The 27,723-nt window shown below is 46.3% G+C and overlaps 2 protein-coding genes across 8 annotated transcripts in view; one reads left to right on the top strand and one right to left on the bottom strand.

Annotated features, from left to right (window-relative positions):
- EBPL (EBP like) overlaps positions 1-27,723 on the top strand; it is a 74,861-nt gene that overhangs the window by 38,993 nt on the left and 8,145 nt on the right. The window contains exons 4-7 of one of the 6 annotated variants that reach the window (XR_010410013.1): positions 13,865-13,917; positions 14,344-14,417; positions 15,261-16,096; positions 17,746-18,060. Coding sequence is in view for 2 of the 6 variants with exons in the window: in XM_045869400.3 (XP_045725356.1) it covers positions 13,865-13,917; positions 14,344-14,417; positions 15,261-15,482 (349 nt within the window). In the remaining 4 variants the exon portion in view is untranslated. Of the gene's footprint in view, positions 1-13,864; positions 13,918-14,216; positions 14,418-15,260; positions 16,155-17,745; positions 18,061-27,723 lie in introns of those variants that run through there. The other 5 variants (XR_008505671.2, XR_006789712.3, XR_006789711.3 and 2 more) reach the window with 5 other exon arrangements.
- On the bottom strand, positions 19,480-22,696 carry ARL11 (ADP ribosylation factor like GTPase 11). Of its 2 annotated transcripts, none has more exons than XM_045869405.3 (2): positions 22,538-22,696; positions 19,480-21,730 (listed from the first exon to the last, which is right to left on the bottom strand). In XM_045869405.3, exon 2 carries the CDS (start codon positions 21,710-21,712, stop codon positions 21,164-21,166), a length of 549 nt encoding a protein of 182 aa, XP_045725361.1. In that variant the 5' UTR covers positions 21,713-21,730; positions 22,538-22,696; the 3' UTR covers positions 19,480-21,163. The 2 variants fall into 2 exon arrangements, with proteins under 2 accessions (XP_045725361.1, XP_045725360.1); XM_045869404.3 differs by having other exon boundaries at positions 19,480-21,870; positions 22,538-22,687.

Here is a 27,723-nt window from a genome sequence, read left to right as displayed (position 1 = left end):
GAGGTTTGGTTGGGGGTAGAAGGCAAAGGTGAGGTCTTGGCTCTTCCAAGGCTTAAGTTCAAAGCCTCCCACTTGTGGAGTCTCTTCCCTAACTGCCCATGGGCTTGCAGGCTCCTGGTACAGGGGTCTCCACTTTAGAAACCATGTACGTCTTCTTGCACCTCTTGGCCTTTTTCCTTTTCCTAGTCTGTAGCGAAGCATGAGCTGGAGACAGTGATACCTTTGGGGTGTCTGGGTTGTTTGGTATCTAGGAAAAGGACTGGGTGTTATTAACGCCCTGCATGTGCACTCATTCCATTTCAAAGCACTTTTCCGTTCATTGTATGATCAGATCCTTACAATGATCCCCTGAACTCTGCGGATGGCGATTATCATCTTCCTTCTACAGCAGAAGAAGCTGACAGAGAAAGACAAGCGATCACCCAAGGCCACAGGGAGTGCACGTGGTGGCACCTGAAGCTGGGCTGTCCTGGCTTGGCCACCAGCAGTGCTGAGTTAGAACCCACTTCTGCTGCTCACCAGTGTTGGGATTCGGGGAAAGATGCTGAACTCCTCTCCTTATCCAGAAACTAAGAATCGTGGCACTTGGCACATACAGTTGTGAGGATGGTTAATAAATCCTGGGATCAAGCCCCACATCGGGCTCCCTGCTCAGCGGGGAGTCTGCTTCGCCCTCTCCCTCTGCTCTTCTCCCTGCTTGTGCTCTTTCTCTCAAATAATCTTTAAAACACACACACACACACACAATAAGTTGTTCTTATCCAAATAAAACCTCATGTGTTTATTTGGCTTTGCGTGTGTCCGGGGTCCAGGCCCTAAATACACCACATTGCCACTGCCCTCACAGGAAAGACCATCTCAGAACCAACTAATCAACACACCAGGGTGTTCAGGCCTGGAGCAGGACTGGCCAAAACCTGGGGCTTCTGAGCAGGCACATCAGAGAGAATAAGTATGCTCAGATGCTTTGTCAGTTGGGCCCTCTGAGACCTGATTGGAGTTACCTGGTACAATTACTTGGTGGTGTAAATGCTTTTGTGATTCCTTATTCTTACCATCCTTCTGTTTCTTTTTTTTTTTTTTTTAAGTTTTTTTTTTTTTCTTCATTTGAGAGAGAGAGAGCAAGCAAGAGCATGAGCAGGGGGAAGGGGCAGAGGGAGAAGCAGGCTCCCCGCCCAGCAGGGAGCCCGATGCAGGACTCGATCCCAGGACCCCGGGATCATGACCCGAGCTGAAGGCAGACGCCCAACCGACTGAGCCACCCAGGTGCCCCACCATCCTTCTGTTTCAAGAAAACATTCTACTTGTGCTTCAGGTAAGAGGGGTTTTGCACCAGCACCTGGATTGAATGGTATCAGCACCATGAGAGACCTGGAGAACCAGGAACAATGAAGTCACGGAGCCTCCAGCAGGGAGGGAGTTGGAGAGAGCTTCAGTTTTAAGTTGTCCACACCTGCATTTTACCCAGAGCAGCTGAATTGGAATCCCTGGGCTTGTCCTCCCTGTGGCTGCCCCACCATCTCCAGAGCCAAGGCATGCCGCTAGGAGCCTCAAGGTCTCTGGCTGGTGGAGAGGGGCTCCTGGAGGTTTGATCTTGGTCTTTTGAGGGACTGTCAATACACCATAGATCTGTGGGTCCAGTGGGTTCCGGCCTCCCTGCTGGGTGCCTGGATACCTTTTAATTGGACCGTTCCCTGCTCTTTTTTGTTTAGTTAGCACTCCAGGATCCCTGGAGGGTGGGCAGAATCTGGCTCAAACCTCAGTTCATTTGCCTGTTGACCCTGAAACCTAAGTAGACCTAGCCAGTGCAGAGGGCCTTGACAGTGGTGGAGATGGTGCCCCCACTCAAGGAGCCAGGTCCTTTCCCTGTGAGTACCGGCCCCCAGTTGATGCCCAATCCCCGTGCTGGAAAGTGATTGTTGTCCATAGCTCACCAGTTCAACGTCATGTTTTGTGTGGAGAGGGTTCCATGGTTGTGATCAGTCTTTCGGATTGGCTATTCCCATCATCATATTAAGGGCTCTGAGATATCCTCTAGTGGAAAAACCTGTTCAATGTCATTGAACCCAGCATTTCCCAAGCCTGTTGGACCATGGAGCCAATGTTCAAGTCAACAGCACTTCCCATCCTTCAGACTAGAGTTTCACAGAACCTACCTTGGGAAGCACCAGCCCAAACCATGCACAGCCACCTCCTGAGAGCCGTCAGCTGCCTTGACTCATGGCCAGATCCTACCCCAGATGGCATAGGACGCCAATCCCTCCCAAAAGTGAACCTGAGCTCATCACATCATGAGCCAGCCCCGCTTGGCCCATCTCGCCAGTCCTAATCCCACTCAGCCCTGGCTTTCTACCACATTCCGTTTTGTCTAGTAGCTGAGCCATCCTAGGGCAACAAGAGAGGAGAAAGGATTCTCCTGAGAATTCACATCTTCACTGTCCACCAGATTGACACCCAGAGGGCACTGTTCACCTTGAGGCTGGAATCCCATTGGACAGGGATCTCCTTGTTTTTCCTGCTTCCCTCCCTTCTGGCTCTTCATACCGTGCTCCCTGACATCTACTTAAAATGCCTTGGGCCTGGGAGGAGACTTTTATTAGGTGAGCAAATCCAGCACAACCTCATTCCTGATTCAGAAGACTAGCCCTGGCTATTCCAGCTGGCATTCTGAAAATGTATTATTCCGTTTCTTTTCTTAAATCCAAACTAGTTGTGAACCACAGCCCACGAGTGTACCTGTCCTTCCTCTCTGGTTTTTCACCTGTCCACAGCCCCAGACCCCCAAGCTTTGGGGGAGTCTCCCCCCACCTCCACCCCCCACCCCCACCCCAGGCAGCTCTGTTCCAAGAAAAGCTGACACTGCAGGACAGACGGGAATGCTTTGTTACAGACGTGAGTGGTTAGGTACCTGTGGGTCTTGCCCAACCAAGGTGCATTTCCCCCTCTGCTTCATGATGGTTTCTTCCTCTCTGCTTTGTGATCATCATACAGGAGTCTCTGCTTTGGATGCATTCTGGGATCTCTGGCTTCTAGAACCCATTGCCTGATCCTCACCCCTTACTAAAACCTGCTCACAGCACACCATCAATCAGTGTGTTCGCATTAGCTCAACTAAACAACGCCAAGATGGGAAAGAGTCTGGTGGCCAAGGACACCCTGAGCGCCCATGAAAGTGGAAAACCAAGGAATGTAAGAATTCCAACATGCACTTTCACACAACTTCACACAGGAAAATAGCTTGAGTCTTTAATCATTTATGAACTAAGGAAAAGAAGTTATAACTTCAGAAAGGTGTAGCAGATGGCAAAAGAGATTCTACCTTACCTAATCATATGCTTTATCACCTTATACTCAAGAGAGTCAAACACATATGCAGTCACATCAAGGGAATATGCACCCCTGAGCGCTGAGGGGGACAGTGCAGTGAAAATGGCTACTTCTCAGACTCGTAGTTGGAATACCATCCCTGAGCATTATTTTATATACATGAAATCTTTTTTTTTTAAAGATTTTGTTCATGTGAGAGAGAGAGCATGAGCAGGGGGAAGGGTAGAGGAAGAAGCAGACTCCCCGCTGAGCAGAGAGCTTCTTCTGCTCCTCTCTTCCCAGGACCCCGGGATCATGACCTGAGCAGAAGGCAGACTCTCAACTGACTGAGCTACCCAGGCACCCCGATAGATGAAATCTTTTTTTTTTTTTTTAAGATTTTATTTATTTGACAGAGAGACGGCAAGAGAGAAAGCACAAGCAGGGGGAGTGGGAGAGGGAGAAGCAAACTCCCCGTGGAGCAGGGAGCCCGATGTGGGGCTCGATCCCAGCACCCTGGGATCACGACCTGAGCCGAAGGCAGTCGCTTAACGGACTGAGCCACCCAGGCGCCCCATGAAATCCTGATATAAAACAGTAGACAGGTAGCTTCCAACGTTCGGTGCCTATGTTAGCTAATGTCAAGGGGAGGAAAAACCCACAAACATCAGTTCAGTGCAACGGGAAGCATCTGCCCTCAGAGCTTTGTGTCGTCTGGGATGAGGCTGATCTGCACTGGGCTCGGCTGGTCAACTCTGCTCAGTCTGCAGTGGCTGAGTGGCTGTGCTTCTCACTTCAGGTGTCTGGACTGCGTTGGTGGCTTGGCTCTACGAGTCTCTCATCGTCCTTAGCGGACGGGCCCAAGCTTGTTCTTCTGAAGGCGCGGGCAGAAGCAGGAGAGAGGAGGGGCGCCTGGGAGGCTCAGTTGGTTAAGCGACTGCTTTCCGCTCGGGTCATGATCCGGGAGTCCTGGGATCGAGTCCCGCATCGGGCTCCCGGCTCAGCGGGGAGCCTGCTTCTCCCTCTGACCCTCTCCCCTCTCATGCTGTTTCTCTCGCTCTCTTTCTCTCAAATAAATAAATAAAATCTTAAAAAAAAAAAAAAAAAAAAAAAAGCAGCAGCAGCAGCCGGAGAGAGGAAGCCCCAGCGCGCGAGCACATGGCCAACCGCGGCTTGAGCCGCATCTGCTCCCATCCCATTGGCCAAAGAGAGTCACGTGGCCACGCCACGCTCAACGTCCCCCCGGCGAGGGCCCGCCATCCCTGGTGAGGCCCCGACAGGGGAGTTGGAGGGTTGGGGGGGAAGGAGTGAGGAGCCAGGGCGATGGCACCACCGTGCTCACCTGTGGTACACAGGACAGAGCTAAAGACAGGGTTTCTTCTGTCAGTTGCTACAGCAGCAGCATTTTGTTGCAAAGATGCTCCAGGGAACCCGGCAGTCCTGGGAGACCCTTGAAGGTAAGTCAGAAAGAAAAAAAGGAAGGGAAAAAAGACTTGTTCTTTAGTGGTGGTTTTTCACAGCAGCTCTCTGCCGGGAAGCTCCTCAAGGTGCGCACAGGCTCCGTGAGCCCGAGAACAGGCCGCCGCCCAGAGTGATCCCGAGGAGCGTGCAGGGAGCGGGCACACGGAAGGGCAGCGTGGCCACCAAAGAACTCTTCCATGGCCGAGGGTGGTGAACCTTTCTGACAAATGGGTGCCAAGGAAGCACCAAGGAAGGGAGAGCGCCCCGGGGGCCGGCCAGGTGAAGATCAGCCTTCCCCAAGAGTCAGGGAGAGCAGGAAGGAGTGGCAAATGGACAAGGCTGGAGCCTACAAGTAGTTGGCTTTCCATGCCTAAATTAACCGTGGAGTGAGCATGGTTACCCACGCTGTTTTGGTTGCTCTCAACTTATTTGTTATTTGAAATGTAGTTTTTATTTTTATAAAAAGAATACAGATATCTGGCTTAAGAAGTGAAATAAAAGTGGAGGCTTATAATGAAAAGCAGCGGTCTCCTGCCTCACTCCCTGCTAACCCCTAATTTCTTCTCCCCAGAAACAACTGTTTTCACTGTCTTCTGATATTTTCCCTACTTCTTTCCCCATGCTTCTGTTGCTGTTTCTGGATTTTTTTCAACTTCAGACACAACCTATTCTCTTCTTACCTAGGAAGGTGAGACTTGCACTCTTTTGCACTCTCCCCCAGTTTTCACCCCACACATATATCCCTTCCCCCACATTCCCAATATAGACTTTTGGTTAAATGAGTATTTAGTGTGTACACTGTTACGAATATGAAAAAAAATTGTTCACAACTGGGCCATTATAGAACACTATGGTTACACTTCTTTTCAGTGCAACCTTTTGTTTCCCCAGGAGCTGATAATTGCCCTTCTTTGTGTTATTTCTTGCTTGGTTTTCTACATACTTATCAATAAGACAACCTAAACTGTCAAAACTGAAAACTTCACTGATAGAATCAAGCAGATAAGGTAAACTATTAGTTTCTTTTGTCTTATGACAAAAGACGGAAGTGAGACATCCTTCTGGGAACGGTTGGTTCTCTTGCTCCCAGCTGTACAGGTAGCTCTTGTTCTGGAAACTCCTTTGCTCCCCTCTAGTGTTGAATTCCATATTGCCTGCATCCCCTGTCTTCATCTTGGTCTATCCTCTTGAGGGAGCACGACGACCAGTAGCCTCCTGATAAAAGGTGCACAAGTCCTTACTTGTCTGAAATGTCATTATTCTATCTGCACGATTGATTGATTAGGTTACAATAACAATTTGCCCTCAGAATGTTTTCTTACTTTTTTCCTAGACTTTCAGAAATGTTGCAAAAACATTAGCGTTCTATCTAATGCCTTTACCGAGCTTCCCCTGATGCTAACGTGTAACATAGCCATTGCACAATGATCGAAACGAAGGCATTAATTTTGGTACACTGGTATTGACTGCATTATGGACTTTGGATTTCATCTTTTCCCGATCATCATTTTATGTTTCCAGGGTCCATTCCAGGATCCCATATTACATCTCATTGTGGAGTCTTCTTAGTATCTTCTTTTTTTTTTTTTTTTAAGATTTTATTTATTTATTTGACAGAGAGAGACAGCGAGAGAGGGAACACAAGCAGGGGGAGTGGGAGAGGGAGAAGCAGGCTTCCCGCAGAACAAGGAGCCCGATGCGGGGCTCGATCCCAGGACCCCGGGATCATGACCTGAGCCGAAGGCAGACGCTTAACCAACTGAGCCACCCAGGCGCCCCTTCTTAGTATCTTCTAATCTGGAACAGTTCCTTAGTCTTACTTTGTCTTTCATGATCTTAACAGTTTTGAAGAATAGTGGTCAGGTATTTGGGAGAATGTCCCACAATTTAGATTTTCCTGATTTCTCATGATTAGACCAAGGTTCTGGATTTTTGGCAAGAATACCACAGAAGTGATGTGCCCTTCTTAGTGCATCTGATCAGGGGTGTGTGAAGGTGGTGTGACTTATTACTGATGGTGTTAATCTTGACCACTTGGCTATATGGTTTGTGCCAGTTTTCCCCACTGTGAGTTACTATTTTTTTCTCATAATTAATAAATATCCTGGTGGACATACTTTTTTAAAATTTTATTTTAATTCCAGTATAGTTAACATACATTGTAATGTTAGTTTCAGGTGCAAAATATAGTGATTCAGCACTTCCATACAACACCCAGTGCTCATCACAAGTGCACTCCTTAATCCCCATCACCTATTCCCCCCCCTCCCCCTCCCCACTCCTCTCTGGTAACCATCAAGTTTGTTCTCTATAGTTAAGAGTCTGTTTCTTGGTTTGCCTCTCTTTTTTTTTCCCTTTGCTTGTTTGTTTTGTTTCTTAAATTCCACATGAGTGAAGTCATATTGCATTTGTCTTTCTCTGACTGATTTATTTCACTTAGCATTCTACTCCCTAGATTCGTCCATGTTGCTACAAATGGCGAGATTTCATTCATATTTATGACTGAATAATATTCCATTGTATATATATGCCACATCTTTTTTTTAGCCTTTTTCTTAATCTTTATTTTGCTGTATTAAAAATAGTTGAAAAGAATCTATGTTTCTTGTAAAATCATAGCATTTTGTTCTAAATACTGAGATAAAGTATTGGCTAAAATAATACCTGAGGCATATATAAATATTTTTTAAATGCTCAAGGAAAAATAAATAAACTGGAAACTGAGGCTGGGTGGCTCCGGTCTGGCCCTCCACCCCCAGGTGTGCCCAGGGAGGGTAGCCCAAGGTTTAACCACTGCCATTTCAATGAGTGTTCAAAATTCCTTTTTTTTTTAAACATTATATTACATTTTTAAAAAAATTTATGTCCATCACCCATTACCCCATCCCTCCACCCCTCTCCCCTCCAGCAACCCTCAGTTTGTTTCCTATGATTAAGAGTCTCTTATGGTTTATCTCCCTCTCTGATTTCGTCTTGTTTTATTTTTTCCTCTCTTCCCCTATGATCCTGTTTTTTCTCAAATGCCACATATGAGTGAAATCATATGGTATTTGTCTTTCTCAGATTGACTTACTTCACTTAGCATAAAACCCTCTAGTTCCATCCACACCATTGCAAATGGCAAGATGTCATTTTTTTGATGGCTGAGTGGTATTCCAATGTATATATGTACCACATCTTCTTTATCCATTCATCTGTCGATGGACATCTGGGCTCTTTCCATAGTTTGGCTATTGTAGACATTGCTTACGCCACATCTTCCTTATCCATTCATTTATGGATGGACATTTGGGCTGCTTCCATATCTTGGCTATTATAAATAATGCTGCAGTAAACATAGCGGTGCATGTATCCTTTTGAATTAATGCTTTCATATTTTTTGAGTAAACCCAGTAGTGTGATTACTGGATCATATGGTAGTTCTATTTTTAATTTTTTGAGAAGCCTCTGGTGGACATACTTTAAGACAATGCAAATACCCTGTTTATCCTCAAACTTTCACCCACTAATTTTAGCCTCAATTGGTAAATCTTGCCTACAGTTATTACTGTAATATTCTTAATGGTAATAATTTCTATTTTCCTCCTTTCTTCTACATTTGTTAATGTAATTCTTTTGTAAGGTAGAGCTGTCCCTTCTCCATTTATTTAGTGATTCATTTATTTATTTACATCAGCATGGATTCAAAGGTATTTATTTTTTTCTAGGGCCTATAGTCCAATTCATTGTTAAACTTGCTCTCAGAATTTTGAAGGCTTTGCTCCATTATCCTTTAGATTTTAGTATTGTCATTAAGATGTTTTAATGCTATTCTAATTCTTGCTCTGTTGTATGTGACCTATTTTTCTCTTTTAGGATGTTCTGAAATTTCCTAATATTGTGTTTTTGTGTTTATCTTTATAAAATGTATTTGTATTGGGCCCTCCAAAGACTGATCTTTCAAGCTAAAATTCATGTGTTCTGGGACATGTTCATGTTTTATTTATCTTATAATTCATCCCCCTTCACTTTTTTTTAATTTTTTTTACGATTTTATTTATTTATTTGACAGAGAGAGAGACATCGAAAGAGGGAACACAAGCAGGGGGAGTGGGAGAGGGAGAAGCAGGCTTCCCGCTGAGCAGGGAGCCCAGTGCGGGGCTCAATGCAGGGCTTGATCCCAGGACCCTGGGATCATGACCTGAGCCGAAGGCAGACGCTTAACAACTGAGCCACCCAGGTGCCCCTATCCCCCTTCACTTTTTTATTTATTTATTTATTTTATTTTTTATTTTTTAGAGCGAGTGAGAGCATGTGCAAGGGAGTGGGAAGAGGCAGAGGGAGAAGATAATTTTTTTTTTTTTAAGATTTTATTTATTTATTTGTCACAGAGAGAGAGCACAAGCAGGGAGCGGCAGGCAGAGGGAGAGGGAGAAGCAAGCTCCCCACTGAGCAAGGAGCCCAAAGCGGGACTCAATCCTAGGACCCTGGGATCATGACGTGAGCCAAAGGCAGACACTTAACTGACTGAGCCACCCAGGTGTCCGGAGAGAGAGACTCTTAAGCATGTTCCACACTCAGCACAGAGCCTGATGCAGGGCTTGATTTCACGACCCTGATGTCACGACCTGAGCCAAAACCAAGCGTCAGACACTTAACCCACTGAACCACCCGGGTGCCCCAGGAGATTTTTGTTTCTACTTTATCTTCCAACTTTGTGTTCGATTTTCAGTGTAGATTTCCAAGAGCTCTTTCTTGTTTTCTAAATTTTTTTTATAGCAATCTTGCCTTATGAATCTTGCCTTATGGGTATGATATCTTCTCTTATTTCTAAGGATATTGATCGTTTAGGGGAAGTTTTTTTTTGTTTCCTGCACTGATCTCTTCTGAGTTAACTTTTTGTTTGTTTTTGTCTCTTTCACGTTGGAGGCTCTTTTTCAGATGTCCCATTATCCTTTATTGTCTGTTTACACTGGAGTAATGCATTGCACGGGATATGCACACTGTGCCAGACATTATCCATGGTCCCTGCAAAGGGGAAAGCAGATCTTTACAGTGGAGAGATCTAGCAGTCACTGCCTTTACCAAACTTCACTTCACCACTAGTGAGACAGCAGATGTTATCTCCTGATATGATGCAGTATGAAGTAGAAAATCCATATGACTTGCCAAAAACATCTGATCTGAATCTATCCATGCCTTTAGATCTAACTTCCAGTTGACAGGATTTACAAGAGATACAAGGACAAGTTAAATGATACCACAAGGAAACAATCAGGCAAATCAGTTGTGAGACCCTCCTTCAGTTAAGTGACCTGGTCTCTTCCAAAAGGGAAGGGGACAAACAAAAGGAAGAGGACTGTTCTAGGGAAGAGAATAAAGATACATAATAACCAAATGCAATGGCATTCTAGGGACAATGAGGGAAATTTCAATATGGATTGAATATTAGACTGTATTAGAGAATTATTTAAAATTTTCTTAGGTGCAATCATGGATTATGTATAGATTTCAATTATGTATGATAATGACCTTCTACTGAAATATGTAGGGGTGAAATATCACAATGTCCACAGCTCATTTTCAAATGGTTCAGAGAAACAATATATGGACATATATTTATCTATATTTATTTATCTGTATTTATCTAAAGATATAGCAAATATGTTAAGATGCTAATTATTGTACAACTTAAAAGGTAGGTATATGGGTGTTCATTATACTATATTTCCAATGTTTCTATATGTTTACTTTTTCCATAATAAAAATGTAGGTGGAAAAAAGAGGAAGATACCAAAAAGCTGCTAGAAGCTTGTATGAGCCCTGGGTCTGTGGGCAGGGCTCATCAATCAGTGAGCCAACTGGTTCATGAGAGGACCTTCAGATGTCAGTGTTGACATCTTCTCTCCAGCTGGTCAGAACTCCTACAGAGGAGCCCCCAGTCCCTGCCTGGGGAGTGCAAACCTCACTGCCGGGGGCTGAATGGGGAGGGTGTCTGCAGAGCCTCACCAGTCAGTTCACAAACTTTCACTGAATTCTCCTGTTTTCATAGCTGTCTCATCCTCAACTGGGTAATGCCTCCAGAGAATAAACCAATGGTATTCTACCAGGGAGCACTGGGGCAGTTGCCTGGCCTGAGTAAGATAGTGAAGGAATCTGAGGGTCTGTCTCTTCATACAGGCTTCCCACCAATTCTATTTTCATCCCCATTTTGAAGCTTCCTGATAGTCCAAGTCTGGAGATCTCCCAGGGTTTGGTGCAGAAGGACTTGCTTATCACTGTGAGGCTACAGAGCATGGTCTCTGGGCCACACTTCTACAGATTCTGCTGTGTGACCTGGGACAAGTTATTTAACTTCTCTGTACTTCATCCCCAAAATCAGAGTACAAATTCTAGCGTTGTTGGGGTATTATATGAGTCAATGTACCTTCAACACTTAGACCAGTACCTGGTACAGAGGATGTCCTCTAAGCCACACACACACACATACACACACACACAACCCCCAGCCAACTTAGGTTTCCACTTTATTTGGTCTATGAGATTACTTTCCATCTTCCATAATTTTATTGCTATCTCAAGCCTGCTACTTTCTCTTCTGCTTTCTTTGTCCATGTGGGGTTTGGCCTTTTTTTTTTTTTTCCTTTGCTGTACCGCTAGTAAGGTTTGGGCAGATAGTTGAGTTACATGTATGTTGCATTTCCCAACCTTAAACCACAAGTCTCCACAACTTTCTTTCTCTGTCCCTCCTAATGACCCCCTTCAGGTAGTATATTCATCATATTCTAGCCCAAACTCACTGGAATGCTGCAGGTAGAGCCTGGGGAGTGAATGTCCAGGCTTCTCAGGTCTGAAACCAGCTCTTAATGTTGATCTAGAAAATGGCTGAGAAGTGCCCCAAGATAAACATGCTGGTTGAGCTCCTTTCTGAAATCGGAGTCATCATCACTGGCTGAGGGGAAGGAAGCGCTCGTGGCATGGCGGGCCACCCCCAAGCTTGTGTAAGAATCTTGTGACCCACAGCTGTGTCAGAACAAAACAACCAGCAGGCTTCTCACCCCCGCAGCCCAGAGCTCTTGATTCCTAGGGATCATCTGATCCCTAGAGAACTTAATCTTACCTTCAAAGTGGTAGAAGGGGGTACCTTTGCAAATGACTTACTTGAAGAGTTTGGAATGCTAATTTAGAGGAATGAATTCCCTCCACAGGTAGGATTAGGCCCGTGGAATTCTGTGATCTTCACGTCTTCTTCTGCCTGGGTCATGATGTTGTCCTTCTGCACCTGGAGAAGCCCCACTCCAAGTACAGGATACAACTGAGGAAAGAGTGGCTTTTCCAGTTAAAGACTGATGCTACCTTCTGGCTAGTTGACCCTGTACTTTAGCACTCTCTACTGAGCAGAAATAAAAGAGCTTGGGCTGCTTGTTTTCCATTTGCCATTCCCCACCCCTGTCTACCCTGCTCTATGCCCTGGGAGGCCAACCTCTGATGGAGATAATGGGGGGTGGGAGGAAGGAGAGGCCAGATTATTCCCTATTCCAGAGGGGTGCTCCCCGGCTGGCCAGTTAGCTCTCCACTCCCTGGCTCTAGGCCACTGTTTTCCAAGTGCCTGAGAAGGTGGCAGTCCCACATACCCAGACCTTCCCTCTTGGGCCTTATTTCTGCACACAGTAGGTCCCTGCTGTGTGGACAATGAGAGATAGGGGGCCCACATTCATATGGCCTTGAGCAAAGTTGTGAATTTCCAGCTCTTACATTTCTGGCGGTACTCCTTCCCTTTTTCAGCTGTTCTCAACTTTTAGATTTGCGTTCTTAACAAAACCTCTCCTGAAAAGATACTGAGAATTCATTCACATTAAAGTGCAAATAACTAAATCATCCTTGCTGCCCTTCTTCTAGGGATATTTTCTTTTAAAAACTGAAGTCCAAGGAATGAACCTGTAAATGTAGAATTTCAAAGAGGAGTGGAATTTAATGTGGGCTTCAATTTCCAGTCTTCTGAAATCACTCCTAGCCATTCAACCTACTAGCCTTTGTAAGAGGAGGGTGCATTTAAATGTGGTGAAGAAAGCATAGTGTATAAACTTGTCCAATCACTATGTTGTACACCTGAAACTAATGTAAAATTTTAGGTCAACTATACTCAAATAATAATAAAAAAAAATACACTGCATGGAGGAGATATTAATTCTAGCTTACAGTACTTTTATTGAAAGTGCTTTGGGCTAGGAAAGGGGGAGACGCACTAAAATAGAGCTGTCAGTAGAAATGGTAGGAAGGCGGAGGGAGACTAAGTGTCCAGAGTTTCAGAATTCGTAAGAGCTGTCTTGTGACTTCACTCCCACCCCCCTACCCTTTCACCAGCTATAACACCCTCTTTACTCCAGAACAAGTCTGGGTCTGGAAAATTCTAAGGCAGCAAAGAAAGCCTGGGCCCCCAGAACTCTGTGTTTCATATGCATTTTTAACGTACTGTAGCATGACTTCATAGTTGTCCCATACCAAAAGCTAGACTGTGTGTCGGAGGGCAGGGACAATGTGTCTCCTTCATCCTGTCGTTCTTGTACATAGCTCAGTGTTTGGCACATAGTCAATGCTCAAGAAACACAAGTTGACTAGATGGACACATTACCTCACTGAATTCTAATTTTCTAGATCAACATTAAGAGCTGGTTTCAGACCTGAGAAGCCTGGACATTCACTCCCCAGGCTCTACCTGCAGCATTCCAGTGAGTTTGGGCTAGAATATGATGAATATACTACCTGAAGGGGGTCATTAGGAGGGACACATTACCTCACTGAATTCTCACAAGAACTTTGTGATGTACTCCCTATTATCATTCCCATTCTGTAGATGAGGGAGCTGGAGCTTAGTTAGGTTAAATAATTTGCCCAGGTTACCCAGCTGGTGAGGCACAGAGCTGGTGTTCTAGTCAGTTCTGACCGACTTTAAGGCCAGGCTCCAAACCAGAGCACTTAACTGCATTTAGACAGCACCAGTTTGAGCAAAGGGTGGGGCTGCACCTCCATCTTGATAGTGGTACTCTCATGGAAGAATTTTCATAACCTTCAAAATCTTTGTATACATTTATTTATATCCTTTATATTTTCCCTCCAGGTTAAGCCAACATTTCATGCCATATGAAATTGAAGTTTGTGGAATTCAAAAAGGTAAATACAAATGGCAAAATGATAATGGTATCATGTTCATAATCTGGAGATAGTTTATAATCATGATGCCTCCTTTTGTTTGAAAAAATGGAAATGCTTTTGTGAGAACTAATTTGTTTAGGTTTGTGATTTCATGCTTGAAGTAGGCTGCAAAAATATCCACATGGATATTTCCAGGTTCCAAGTTGCTGGTGGGGAGGAGGGGGTCAGGGGAGGGAGAAGGATTCATTATTAGGTCTTAGCTTGAAATCTCAGGCAGAACAAGGCCATTTTCTCATGGAAATTTTTTAAATACTTAGCTCTGTAGCTGTAGAGCCAAATCTCCTTGGGGGTGAATGTTGTCAGAGGAGTGGAAATCAAGACAATGAGGTAAAAATAAAAGACTCCTTTTTTTTTCCTTTCTAAAATTGTTTTGTTTTTCCTGAGCTGCTGCTTTTATGAGCCGTATGGGAAAGGGATACAGGGGTCATGCTTCACCACACCAAGAAATACGTCTCTCAGTAAGTTGGAAGCAGTCACAGGTTTCCATAATCTTGTGAGAGGAAAATGCCTTGGGTCATACTGAACTCATGTTCCTCATTCCTAATTAGGAGTCCTTCAGAAACCTTCTAGGATGCATTCCAGTTGATTAGCCCTCACCAATATTATTTTGCTAATCATGGGTTCGACTAGAAGCTCACAGAGCCAAACCAATGGGAGCTGTTGGGGAACTAGAATTAAAAACAAATCTGCCAACCTCTCCACAAAGGTAGTAGAGAAGGAAGACAGTTTTCTTATTGAATAAGCTTTCAACCAGAATGTGATGTGCGTCACAGGCCATCAGCTAGAGATTGCAAAGACAGAAAGGAGTCTCACCCTCTGATACAGCCAGGCAGACACAAACCATTACCTACATAATAACCAGTCCTCAAGGGCGTGACAGCACCATTTGTCATACAAGGTTCATCCTAGATTTACCTGATAATTGGGGTCACCATCTGTTAGCTAATTGGCTTCTCCTATCTTTATGACAGAAAGTAGTTTTGCAACGTGGAGTGAGGTACTTTGCCGAGTTAGGCTCCTGCCCTTCCACAGAGACTGGGAGGCAGGCCCTATCTTCCTAGATGTTGACATTTCAAAGGGATTGGTCCCAGGTCCTTGAGAAAGACATTCCTGAGTCCTAAAGCTGGCAACAGCTTTATTTAGCTTTTTAAAGGATTTACATACATTTCAAAGAGACAGAGGAAAGAACTTACAAGTTGTCTAAAGTTAATGCTCTAAGAAAAGGGATGCAGGGGAGAAGTCTCTTCTTTTCAACGGGGACAATTAACTCTCCTATTTTGAATTTGTATTTGTCCTTACAGGCCAAGAGGTGGCAGCAAAGGTTGGCCTCTCCACCTCCTGTTCACCCAGGGACTCTCCCATCTCATCCCAGGCTCTGCAGAAAGAGGCACAGACTAAACAACTCATCATTCCTATTTGACTTCCATCTGTCTGAAGGCCAGGCCTGGGGCTTCTGGAAGGGAGGGCTCTGCCCCACCTTCCCTCCCCCTCCGCCCCAGCCCATTCTCCACTTATCCCGCTGAGTTGCATCATCTTGGTTCTGAGGAAAGTGCAAGTCTTCTGTGAGGGAACCTCCCCACCCCACCTGAGGCTGGGTTGGGAATGCTTGAGGTGTTGATGTGTGTTCTAAATCCTTGAGGACAAGAAGGAAAGGCAAGGTCCTGGCTCACCCACGTGTGGGGCATGGGCGCCTGGTCCACTTGGAGGGACACAACTATCCCAGGCCCACAGGAGGAGGTGCGTGTGTAGACCGGGGAGGACGGACAACTGAAAACCACAGCAGAACCAAGTCAAAACCAACCCCTGTGGTTCACTTTCACCAAGAGGATTGATTCTGACCAAGAGAGGAAGGAGAAAAATCTTTAAAATCTGTGAGTCAGAAAGGGAGAAACTCAGCCTCATATTCAGATGGGTAATCAGCTCTCCAAACTGGAACAGTTCTCACTGTACACAGTGTTCACAGAAAAAAAGAACAGAGGCATTTTAATTTAAGAAGAAAACAGACACCTGCTGTCCTGCATTTATTGCCACATCCACTGGCGCACATTCCTGCTTCTTCACTCACTCTCGGGGATTAATGGGAGCTTGATGGATCTGAAAGGTGTGGGGGAATTGGAACAGGCAAAGTACCTCTCAGGTAAGGAGAGCACCATTTAAAAAATAAACCAGAAAGCACGATTTGTTTTTTCCTAAGGTTTCCTGTTTGTAGCTCTGTAATGTGTATATGTGTGTATATATATGTGTGTGTGTGTGTGTGTGAATATGTGTATGTATCTCTCTGAGCAGAAGAGCAGGAGGGAAACCCTTCCATCCGCCCCCCTACCTCCCCCTTCCATGGCCTTGGAGGGCCCTGGCCTGCCTCAGGTGGGGAAGCAAGGGCTGAGGTTACCCTACTGAATACTGACTGCCCTACCCTTCAGTTGCCAGCAGCAAAGGGAGTGTGATTCCCACTTGCAAGGGCTAGCCTGGACCTATTGTCATTTTGCTTCCAGGCAGGCAAGGCTAGCTTCCCCATGGTCTTCAGGGAAGGCTCTGAGAAAGGATGGAGTCTTAGCCTCCCTCCAGCACCACCAGTGTTAGGGTAGAAGCAGAAGGAAGGATGGGAGCCCTGGAGTGAGCAAGGCGGGGCCCCTGCCTGGGAAGGAGAGCAACCTGGCCCTCCTCCCAGGCACTGGCTCTGGGCCCTGCGTGTGCTCTCACTGGCCACCTACCTCCAGGGCCTTGGCCTCCCCAGCGGCCCCCTGCCATACCTCACTAGGTCCCCACTTAGCATTCCCTCTGCTACTTAGACTACAAGTCAGGTGGTTCTGAGCATGACATGTTCCACAAAGAGCATGTATGACTTTTTGCTGTTGTCTTTACTACAGAGGATGCCTGAAGTACAGGTTCGTGCTGCCATTTTGGCTCTCGAGCTAATGAGCCTCTTGGAGTTCTCATTTGGGGATTTCACTCTGGACAGTTCAGAGGACCTGGGGACTCCCCGCCATGGCACCCAGTTCAATAGCTTTAAACAGTTATTCATTATTCACCCAGGTACTCAATGAGCAGCTCTCAGTACCTAATATCGTTATAGGCTTTGAAGAGGATCAAAGGATGTAAGGCATCCCCTGATCTCTAGGAACTTAGACCATTCTTGGACAGACTATGTGCCCAGGTGTAGAACAGCCCCAATTCAGGCACTAACAAGTGGGCCAGCACCAGGAGAGTTCAGGGAGGGGATGAGCAGGGGCTGAGGCATATGGGCAGAGCTTCCTGCACGGTGGGATCTGAGAACCTTAAAATCGTGGGCAAGATTCCAACGGGAAAATATCCTAAGCCTAAAAGACAGGAGGGGTTCAGGAGGCTTGCCTAAGGTTGTGTGACCCCAGAGGCCTGCCGCCACAGCTGGCATCACTCGTGTAACTACAGGACGGCCTGCTGACACGGAAGCTTGAAGAGCCGGAGCACGTGCACAGAGGGCATGGGAAGTCCCAGGAAGGTGCTGGGGGGCCTTGCATCCCACGGCATTCCCACACTCACACGAGGCAAACATCTCAGAAGCTGGGGAGGTAGAAGGCTGGCAGGCTGCCCTTGGACTCTGAGGCTCTCCAACCCCACCTTCTGTCCAGAGAGTTGTATAGTTCCCATTCCAGAACTCACCTGCTGGGTGATTCTGTGACTGATTTGGCATTCAATCCCTTCAAACGGGGACCAGCAGGGAGTTCTGGTCAACACCAACTGAGCACTAATGGGCATGGTTCTTAGGATATTTTGTTTTGTTACCCTTCTTCCCAAATCTTATCCAAGGCGGGGAAGATGAGAGGAGAGCTCCTGGGGCCTATTAAGAGCACATCTGCCTTCAAGGATTTGCGGCCGTCGTCACACACTACCTGCCGGTCCCCCTGTCCACTCTGTTTGGTCCAAACAAGGAGCACACTCTCAGAGCTGGACAAGATCTTGGTGCGTCCTGATGTTAGAAAAGAGACGGACAGTTGTCAAGAGAAAGGAAACAGATGCCCACAGCGTGATGGCTTCTGCGGTGACAGGATGTCTGTTTGCCCCAGGGGTGGCAAGAGCGGGCATGTCAGTCAAAAGACATCCCGGTCACCTTCTACCCTGCCTCCCTGCTTTAGGACCCTCTCTCCACCCCAAGTCAGCTACCCAAGCCATCCTCCTAAGTACAGATCTCCCTGCCACATATCAAAACAGTTCAGGACATTCAGAAAGCTCATAGCAGATGGACCCTTGCCTATTACAGAGGGATGGAAATGTTGGGTAAAGTATCACCAAAAAATTGCATTTTAATACATGCTGTCCTTAAAAGAAGGGACATCCTCAAGTGACAGAAATGAAGAGCAAAACCAGTCAAAGCAGGTAAGTGTAAGCTGGGAGCCTGGAGCCCACGGAGATACTAGAGAAGCCAAGGTTAGGCTCTAGGGACTGGGCTAAGGTTATAACACCTGTATGGGAACAGGAGGTATGGCCTTAGGCTTGCTTGGAAGAGAGAAAATTTTGATTTGAGCTCAACAGAAAAGCAAGAGCATCAAAGAGATGCCCCTTCCTTAAAAAGGGGATTGGGAAATGGTATTCACTAGCTCAGGAAAGTATGAAGAAGTAAATGGTCTCTTTGGAACATGGGTGCAAAAAAAAAAAGTCACCTGTCAGAAATTGAATCCCTAGGGCCTGTGCCATGCATGGGCACAGAACCCAAATCGATGCCACCTGTGAGGCCATGAGCCCCAAGCAGAAAAACTAACATAATGTTTGATCTAAAACAGTTGAAACCTCCAGGAGCCTAGTCAACACTAATGTGAAACCACTCTGTGTAGAAACATTGTCACAACGCAGGGCACATGGGGGTCACACAGGAAAAACAAATCCTACCAAAGATGAGCTCATGATAAAAACTGACACATCAGGGGGGAAAGGAGCCTGTGTGTGTGGGAACCAGCTGATGCATCCAGCAGGGTACTCGGTATTTTGGGGACTGCAGGTAATAGAACGAGCTGAAAGAAGCTATCAACACATCCATACCCAGCACTTCAAGACCAGAACCCACCAGTTCTGGCCCCATCCCAACTTGTTCCTCCTGTGTCCACCTTCTCAGGTCATTCCAATCGCTCCTGTCACATACACTCAAAATCTTAACGCCATCTTCAACTTGTTCTTCTCTCAGCTTTTTCCCTCAAAAATGGCTTTCAGTTTCTCCTCTTTCTTCCTGCTCTCTCCTCTGTTACTGCAAAGGGCGGCTAGCTGGTCTCCCTGCCTGCCCGACTCCAGTGTCCCCCTTCTTTTTATTCCACCCTACACAGCCACTAAATTATCCTCCTAAATGTTAAGTCCACTGATTTCACTTCCCTGAGCCAAATCCAGATAGCAAAAGTCCAAATTTTCCCCAGCTTGGACTTAAAGTTCTTCCCAGTTTTGTTTCCTATTATAATACAGCCCCCTCATCCACCCCTCACCCCACGCCAGCTTACTTGTCCTTCCTTCACTCCCCCTCATACTTCCAAGCAGTCTCCTTCTGCTATATGTCACTTAATAGTTCTGTGCCTCAAGCAAGTCAGAACCTCCCCCAGCCTCAGTTTCTAATTATGCAACATGAGAATGATACCTACTTTGCAGAATTGAGAGAATCTGAGATAACTATGGAAAGCACCCAGCACAGAACTTGACCCCAGTAAGTGCTCAACAAACAGCTGCTGAATTGAGCCTCTATCTGCTTTTTTTATGGGAGTTTTGTCCTACTGCTTCCCCAAGCAGAGCTCCATGAGGCCTGAGGCCTTGTCCAATCTGTCTTTGCATCTTTGTACTTTCCTGTGCCTGACACAGGAAAACCTATCTACTGACAAGTAGTGGAAAGAACGGAGCATGCCTAACCTGATGTTAGAAGGAAGAATTTGGGTAGAGGGACCTAGTGGATCTCAGATGTTGGAAGAGTGTTGAGGACCCATTTATACCGTGTCACTCCAGAGAGGGGAGAACCACCATCCATAAGGAGGAAGATTTTAGTCCAGAGTAGGAATAGCTAACATGTAGAGCTGTTTAACATGAGAGCAGGTGTCAAGTACGAGCTGCTTGCCATTAAAAAGCTCAGATTATAAAAAGTATTCCTCCGTTGGATGATCGGTAAGACCAGATCAGTGATTCTTAACTTCTGGGAGTTACAAAAGCCTTTGAAAGTCTGATAAAAGTTATGGATCTTCTTCCCCCGCCCCCCCAAAAAAGGCTCAAAGCATAACGTTTTGCAAATAATTCTGCAAATAATTTCAGGAGCTTCATGGTTCCTAGGTAAAGATCACCTGAAAACCCTTGTAGGATGCTATGTTCAATTTTCTTTTTTACTGTTAATAATGAGAAAGAAGCATTTTTGTTACATGTATCTTCAAAATCCACACCTCCCATCTCAAGGGCCTGGCTCATAACTAAAAACTCAGTGCTGTTTGCCCAAATTCAATGCTCTACATATTTGTTGATTAAATGAATGAATAAATGAATGAAATATTTGATTAATCTGATCTTTAAGGAAAGATATGTGCTGTATGGAGAAAAGAGAAAGAAAAAAAGATAAAAATGAAGCATTTTAGAGAAAGACCAATACAAGATGGTAAAAGGTGGAGAAGAGTTCATCAGGGTCAGAGAAAAGGATAAATTTTGGAAGGCTTTAACTCCCAGCCTCTTGCCCAGGGCCAAATGCCCGAGCGAACTTCTAAACCCAAGGTTCCGTGGGGCCAGAGTCACCTACTCCTATCTGCTAGCCCTGGCAGCTTGCACTCACAGTGATCGTGGCACATACCCAGGGGCACCAGGGAAAAATCACTCCTAAGATCGTAACCATGTCCAGATGATATTCTAATCTGATTTTGAAATCTCTTTCCCTCTGTAAATTTAGGTCTTAATTGTAATGCAACCATTCATTGTTCTATTATTACAATTGCTCAGTTCACCCTTGGTAATGAGTTATTAAAGGAAGTATGTTGAGGCATTTTTTTTCCCCTTAGAGTATTATTATTCAAAGAATAGTTGGTTTTCAGCATAAACCCTCGTGACAATAAGCCCCAAGAAGAAAATATCCTGTCCAAGCACAGAAGGACGTCTTATTTGACAAACTGAGCTTCAGATTCTCAAGGACTAGCTGCTTCTTTCAGTTCGTATGGGCAAAGGCACGCTGCTCTGCCTGGATCCAGTCTTCTTGCTCTCCCCACTCCCCCCGCTGCACCTGCGCTCACCTGGAGACACAGTGGCAGCGGGATTTCAGGAGCCTTCTCAAGCTCTGCAGGGCCTCGGGCAGCCCAGCACCGGTGAGGGCACTGCAGGCCCGGAGATCCCAGCTGCGGTCCTGGAATCTCTCCAGGCCCAGCCTGTCTCTGATCCCGAGCAGCGGCAGAGCATCGGGCGCCTCCTGCTTGTTGGCCAGCACCAAGAAAGGGACGTGGGCCATGTGTGGATCATTAAGGACTTCCACGAGCTCAGCCACCGCCTCGGGCAAGCGAGCTTCATCTGTGCTATCCAGCACATACACGAGGACATCCGTGCCTTCCAGGTAGTCCTTCCAGTTGGCCCTCAGCTGGGTCTGCCCCCCCACATCCCAGATGGTCAGACACACATGCCCAGGGACTCTGAGAGGCTCCACGTTGAAACCAACAGTGGGCAGGGTCTCCACCAGCTGGTAGCCCTTCAGTTTGTACAGGAGTGTGGTCTTCCCAGCTGAGTCGAGGCCAATCATCACCACCTGGGCTTCTGCCTTGTGACCTCGGGAATTCACAGAACCCATGGTGGCTCCTGCTAACCCCTAGGGGAGAAAGGCCAGGTGCACACATCAGCCATTCTTTTCGGGAGGAACACAAATCCACGCAGGCACATCGAAGAAGAGCCTCTCCTCCAAAAGCAGGAAGTGTCTTTACCATGTCAGGTTTCAAACACAGGCCTGCGCTGTGAAAGGGCCAGGAAGTAGGGCAAATGAGTCACCCCGAGCTGATCTATCTGGGGGGGGGAAGGGGGCTGCATCAGAGAAGAGGGTAGGGCTTCCTGGAAGACACCCAACGCGGGCTCACCTTCCTTGGTAGTTAAAGCAAAGAGGCAAAAGGAAGTTCCAGTTAGATATAACCCAGTTCAGTAGGAATGACCGAAAGATGTCTTCAGTTCTGGCTAGTCTGTGGCTTCCCGCCTCTATTTTCCTCCTATAAGCCTAAATCCCGAAGTGGAAGCTAGCTCCAGTTCAGTGCACCAAGTGAAGAGGACAGTGGGCTGCCTCTGGAGCTCCCCTCAGGACCAGCACTGCGTCCTGCAAACAGTGGTATTTCAAATACGGTTGCCTGGGGACACATTTACCAGTCACAGCCAAGTGGTTTCCTCCATTGCCTTATCAAGGTAAACTGCCTATAGAGCACGACTCACTTTTTTTTTTCATTTAGAAATGCCCAATTTCTAAAACCAAGCCCTGTTCCCGACCTAGGGGACACGTAGCTGGGACATCTCTCCCCCGGGGTGGAGGAAGGGGCGGGGGGGGGGGGGGGGAATATTGCGGTTGCCCCTGGAAGAAAATAAGACAGGCGGCGTTCATTCCTCCGCGGGCGGGGAAGAGGGCAAGTAAAGTTACCTCGGTGTTACTAGGCTGCGGCCGAAAGCTCCTCCTCTGTGGCAGTGCGCTCGCCCGCAGCTGCTTTCCGCGCGGCGGTAGCGTCCCAAGAGCGAGAAGCGAAGGAACTGCAGGGGCTGCTGCCGGTTCCCCTTTTCCGCTTCCTTCCCCAGGTGGTCGGGGCGGGGCGGGCTCCACAGCCCCTCCCTCGGCCACGCGCGGCCGGAGCTGGGCTCCCGCCCCGGACGGCCGCGCAGATGTCCCGCGCAGATGTCCCCAGCCCGGCGAAGCCTCGCACCAACCCCGTTTCTTAGCAACTCAGAACACATGCCTTGATGGTTTTTTGGTTTTTGGTTATTTTTTCTTCTGGAGCCTGGAGATTCTTTTGTTTGCTTGGACCCTACAGACTTTTAAAAACTGCCGAAGTATGATTAAAACCCTCTAAAAAATAGTAACTATGTTGAAGGTAAACGGTAAAAATTTAATAGTTGTGTCACTGTGGTGGAACTGCGCAGTTAAACTTACTGCTTAATTTTTTTTTCGGCCATGTCATCATGTTTTTCCCAGCAAACAATGATACCTCCAGAAAACATAATTTTTTAAAAATTATGGCCAATCAGAAGCCGTTGACTCTGCAGCTCTCTAATTGGCATCTGCAGCTGCAATGATTTGGCTCTTGGAACCAGTCACATTTGTGGGGTGCTTTTTGCTTTCCCATGCATTATTTCATCAAAACGCCAAGAACCGGGCGCCTGGGTGGCTCAGTCGGTTAAGCGTCTGCCTTCGGCTCAGAGAATGATCCCGGGGTCCTGGGATTGAGCCCCGCGTTGGGCTCCTTGCTCTGTGGGAAGCCTGCTTCTCCCTCTCCCACTCCCCCTGCTTGTGTTCCTTCTCTCGCTGTGTCTCTCTCTGTCAAATAAATAAAATCTTTAAAAAAAATAAAAAAATAAAACGCCAAGAACCGAGATGGGGGTTATGACTCTCCCGTTTTACAAATAAAAAAAGAAACCACTTTTAAAGATTTTATTCATTTCCTTGAGAAGAAAGAGAGCTAGCACAAGCAGGGGGAGCAGCAGAGGGAGAGGGAGAAGCAGGCTCCCTGCTGAGCAAGGAGACTGCCACAGGGGCTCCATCCCAGGACCCTGAGATCATGACCTGAGCCACAGCCTCTTTTTTTATTTGTAAATAATTTGCTCAAGTAAATAATTTGCTCAAGATCTTGCTGGAATTTATTCATCTCTTCCTCTTTTAGCATGTCTGCTACTCACCTAGAAAGTGCTTTATAGAGAGCAAACATCCTGTTGTAATTGTCGTTGCTTTTCTTAGGCCAGGATATTTTAACAGGAGGGAGTGGTTAGGAAAACACAGAGTGTGTTATGTACACACACCACTGTGTTGTGTTGTTACTGTTGCTTAGTACTTCGGGGTCGTTTTGCAGCCAGCCTGGGCAAGTGGGACTTATAGCCAAGGATCGGCAGGGTGGGGGTCAGCAGATAGAAAAGTACTGAGAGAGAACATCAGGGGTCAGGGGAGATTCTGGCTAAACTGACCTCTAACAGGATTCTTGCTGAAGGCGGGCCAGGTGACCAGATGTCACCTGGGGGAAGGTAGGGGCTGAGGAATTCGATCAGATATTGAGGTGATTAGATATTAAGGGCAGGGCATTCTGGTTAACACATAGCAGGGTTCTTGCTAAAACAGGATTTTATGAGGAAGTGCACAGATGAGCCTAGAAGAAGGTTCAGGAGCCTGACTAAAGTTTAGCCGAGCAAAGAATCTTTGTCATTACCCCAGAGCAGTCTCCAAGCATTAAAGAACTGTCTGGAGGAGGGCTTGTCTGTCTAATCTGTGGGGCAGGACAATCAGATCAAGCTGAGACTCAGTCCTGTCCAGCTGATGAATCCATGGGGATCCTGCCAGGATTTGATTTGCAGGAGGATTGGGATGGACAGAGGATAAGGACACAGAGGCCAAGGATAATGTGTGTCTGGGGCCTGGGAGCCAAGGGGGCAGTGTTGCTATCTGAGCCTGGTTCCTTCTGTGTGAGCCCTGGGGACGGGGGAGAGGTGGACAGGAGCTGAAGAAACCACTGACTTGAGAAGAAAGGTTGGAGTAGGTACTGTAAAGTTTAGTTCAGCTCGAATATCTTATAGGACAATATCTTATAGGACAATTTTTATTGACCAGCTGTAAGCATGGCTTTGTACAGTCTATCACATGACTTTTAATTTTTTTTTAAAGATTTTATTCATTTCCTTGAGAAGAAAGAGAGCGAGCACAAGCAGGGGGAGCAGCAGAGGGAGAGGGAGAAGCAGTCTCCCTGCTGAGCAAGGAGCCTGCTGCAGGGGATCCATCCCAGGACCCTGAGATCATGACCGGAGCCACAGGCAGACGCTTAACTCTGCCCAGGCTCCCCGATCACATGATTTTTTTAAGGAACTCTTCAAAATGCATCTGCATGCCATATGAATGGCAGCAGTCAGCATCATTCTTGTATGTGAAGACTAGGACATTGTGTATCAGAATTAATACAGAATATATAGCAGACTCTTAAACTGTCTTTATTTTGCATTATAAATTGTATTTAGAATTATTACCACTTTGAGTGTCTTGTGTTTTACATTTACAGCACAGGTCATTTTCCGGAACTTTTCTATTTCTAGTTTCCATTTTATTGGTAACACCATCTCCTTTTTTGTTTTGTTTTGTTTTTTTTGTTTTGTTTTGTTTTATCACCACCTCCTTATAACCAAATGAGGAACCTGGAAAAGTCGGGGGGTGGGGGGGAGGCGGATTTCCTTGCCTGCCTCTCTTTGCTCTGTCTCCTCCAAACAGAAATAGTATTTCTTTCTTTCTCTCTCAAAAACAAAACAGAACAAACCAAAATACACAAGAGGAAAAGGAACTAGCAGTGGGTGATGTGCTTTCTGAAACAGCGAGCCGAAAAAGAGCTGAAGGATGTTAGCCCTGCACCGAAGCTTTGACTACTGACTAACGCTCTTAACAGCATTTGCAGGAGGTTTCCGGACGCTAAGGGGGAAAAGCCAACAATGGCCAGAGACTGTCTCCTGAAAATGTGCGGGGACGATGATGCGGAGGCAAGGGTGAGGAGCTCCCCCTGTGCCTCCACAGGAGCCAGGGACGCAAGCTGCTGCTGTTTATCCTCCAAGGTTGTTTCAATATGCAAAGTAGGGCCTTGGCAGCCGCTGCTATTCAGTCAGCCAGGGCTCCTGAACTGGGTAGTGTATTTTTAGTTGGCAGTGGAAAAAAAAAAAAAAAAAACTTGATTAGGAAGGAAGTTGGAAGGTCACTCATAGCTAGAAACTCAAATCTGCACTTGAGACTTCTTTACGTTTCCCAGATGAGTTCCTGTCACTCTGGGCAGCAACGAGCAAAGTGCTTCATTCAGTGCCTCGATTCTCTTCTTTTTATAAACAAAATTACATAAGTAATGATGAATATATTGTCTCTCATTTGAGTGTGAAACAATGTAAATGCCTACAGGGCAAAATTCTTAGGTTCACTCTTTTTTTTTTTTTTTTGAGAGGGAAGGAGAGAGAGAGAGGATGGGCAGAGAGAGAATCCCAAGCAGGCTCCATGCCCAAAGTAGAGCCCACAGTGGGGCTCGATCTCACAACCCTGAGATCATGACCTGAGCCTGAATCAAGAGTCAGATGCTTCACTGACTGAGCCACCCCTTAAGTTCACTCTTTTTTTAAAAAAAAAAAATTTTATTTATTTATTTTAGAGAGGAAGAGTGAGAGTGAGCGGGGGAAGGGCAGAGGGAGAGGGAGAGAGAGACTCTCAAGCAGACTCTGAGCGGAGCATAGAGCCCAAGACAGGGCTCAGTCTCATCACCGTGGCCTTATGACCTGAGCCAAAATCAGGAGTCAGATGCTTAATCGACTGAGCCACCCAGGTGCCCTGGGTTCACCCTTTAAATCACTACTCCCCTCCTCTGAGGTTATCAGGATTAGTAGTTTGATGCACATTTGTGCAGTGATCTTTCTTTCTTTCTTTTTTTTTTTTTTTTTAAAGATTTTATTTATTTTTTGACAGAGAGAAACAGCGAGAGAGGGAACACAAGCAGGGGGAGTGGGAGAGGGAGAAGCAGGCTTCCCGCCGAGCAGGGAGCCTGATGTGGGGCTCGATCCCAGGACCCTGGGACCATGACCTGAGCCGAAGGCAGACGCGTAACGACTGAGCCACCCAGGCGCCCCTCACTATGCTTTTTATCTGCATTTCCCTAATGATTAATGATGCTCAGCTTCTTTTTATGTGCTTGTTAACTATTTTAAGTCTTGTTTGGAGAAATGTCTATACACAGACTTTGTCCATGTTTTAATTGAGTTGTCTTTTTTATTGAGTTATAAGAGTTTTTATTTTTTTATTTTTATTATTTTTTTTTTTTTAAAGATTTTATTTATTTGACAGAGAGACACACAGCGAGAGAGGGAACACAAGCAGGGGGAGTGGGAGAGGGAGAAGCAGGCTTCCCGCTGAGCAGGGAGCCCGATGCGGGGCTCGATCCCGGGACTCCAGGATCATGACCTGAGCCGAAGGCAGTCGCTTAACCAACTGAGCCACCCAGGCGCCCGTCCCTCCACATCTCTTTTTTTTTTTTTTTAAGATTTTATTTATTTATCTGATAGAGAGAGAGATAGCGAGAGCAGGAACACAAGCAGGGGGAGTGGGAGAGGGAGAAGCAGGCTTCCTGCCGAGCAAGGAGCCCGATGCGGGGCTCGATCCCAGGACCCTGGGACCATGACCTGAGCCGAAGGCAGACGCTTAACGACTGAGCCACCCAGGCGCCCAAGTTGTGTTTTATTTAAAGATTTATTTATTTATTTGAGAGAATGAGAGACAGAGCATGAGAGGGGAGAGGGTCAGAGGGAGAAGCAGGCTCCCCGCCGAGCCAGGAGCCCGATGTGGGACTCGATCCCAGGACTCCGGGATCATGACCTGAGCCGAAGGCAGTCGCTTAACCAACTGAGCCACCCAGGCGCCCCTGTGCAGCGATCTTTCTATAGATACTTATATGTTTTGAAGCACACACATCTACTTTACTGCTTGTTTTTTGTTTGCGTCTTTTAAACGTAATTGTGATGTCTGTAGCTTATCACATTGAACGTTTATGAGATCTTTCCACATTAGTATATATACTAGATGCACTTACCGTTTTGTTTTGTTTTAAGATTTTATTAAAT

The sequence above is a fragment of the Mirounga angustirostris genome, unplaced genomic scaffold, assembly GCF_029215605.1.
Source record: "Mirounga angustirostris isolate CCGP_5_RB_7025 unplaced genomic scaffold, mMirAng1.0.hap1 SCAF_3, whole genome shotgun sequence".
NCBI lineage: Eukaryota > Metazoa > Chordata > Mammalia > Carnivora > Phocidae > Mirounga > Mirounga angustirostris.
The sequence above is the reverse complement of the archived record's forward strand: the minus strand, read 5'-3'. Positions and strand labels throughout refer to the sequence as shown.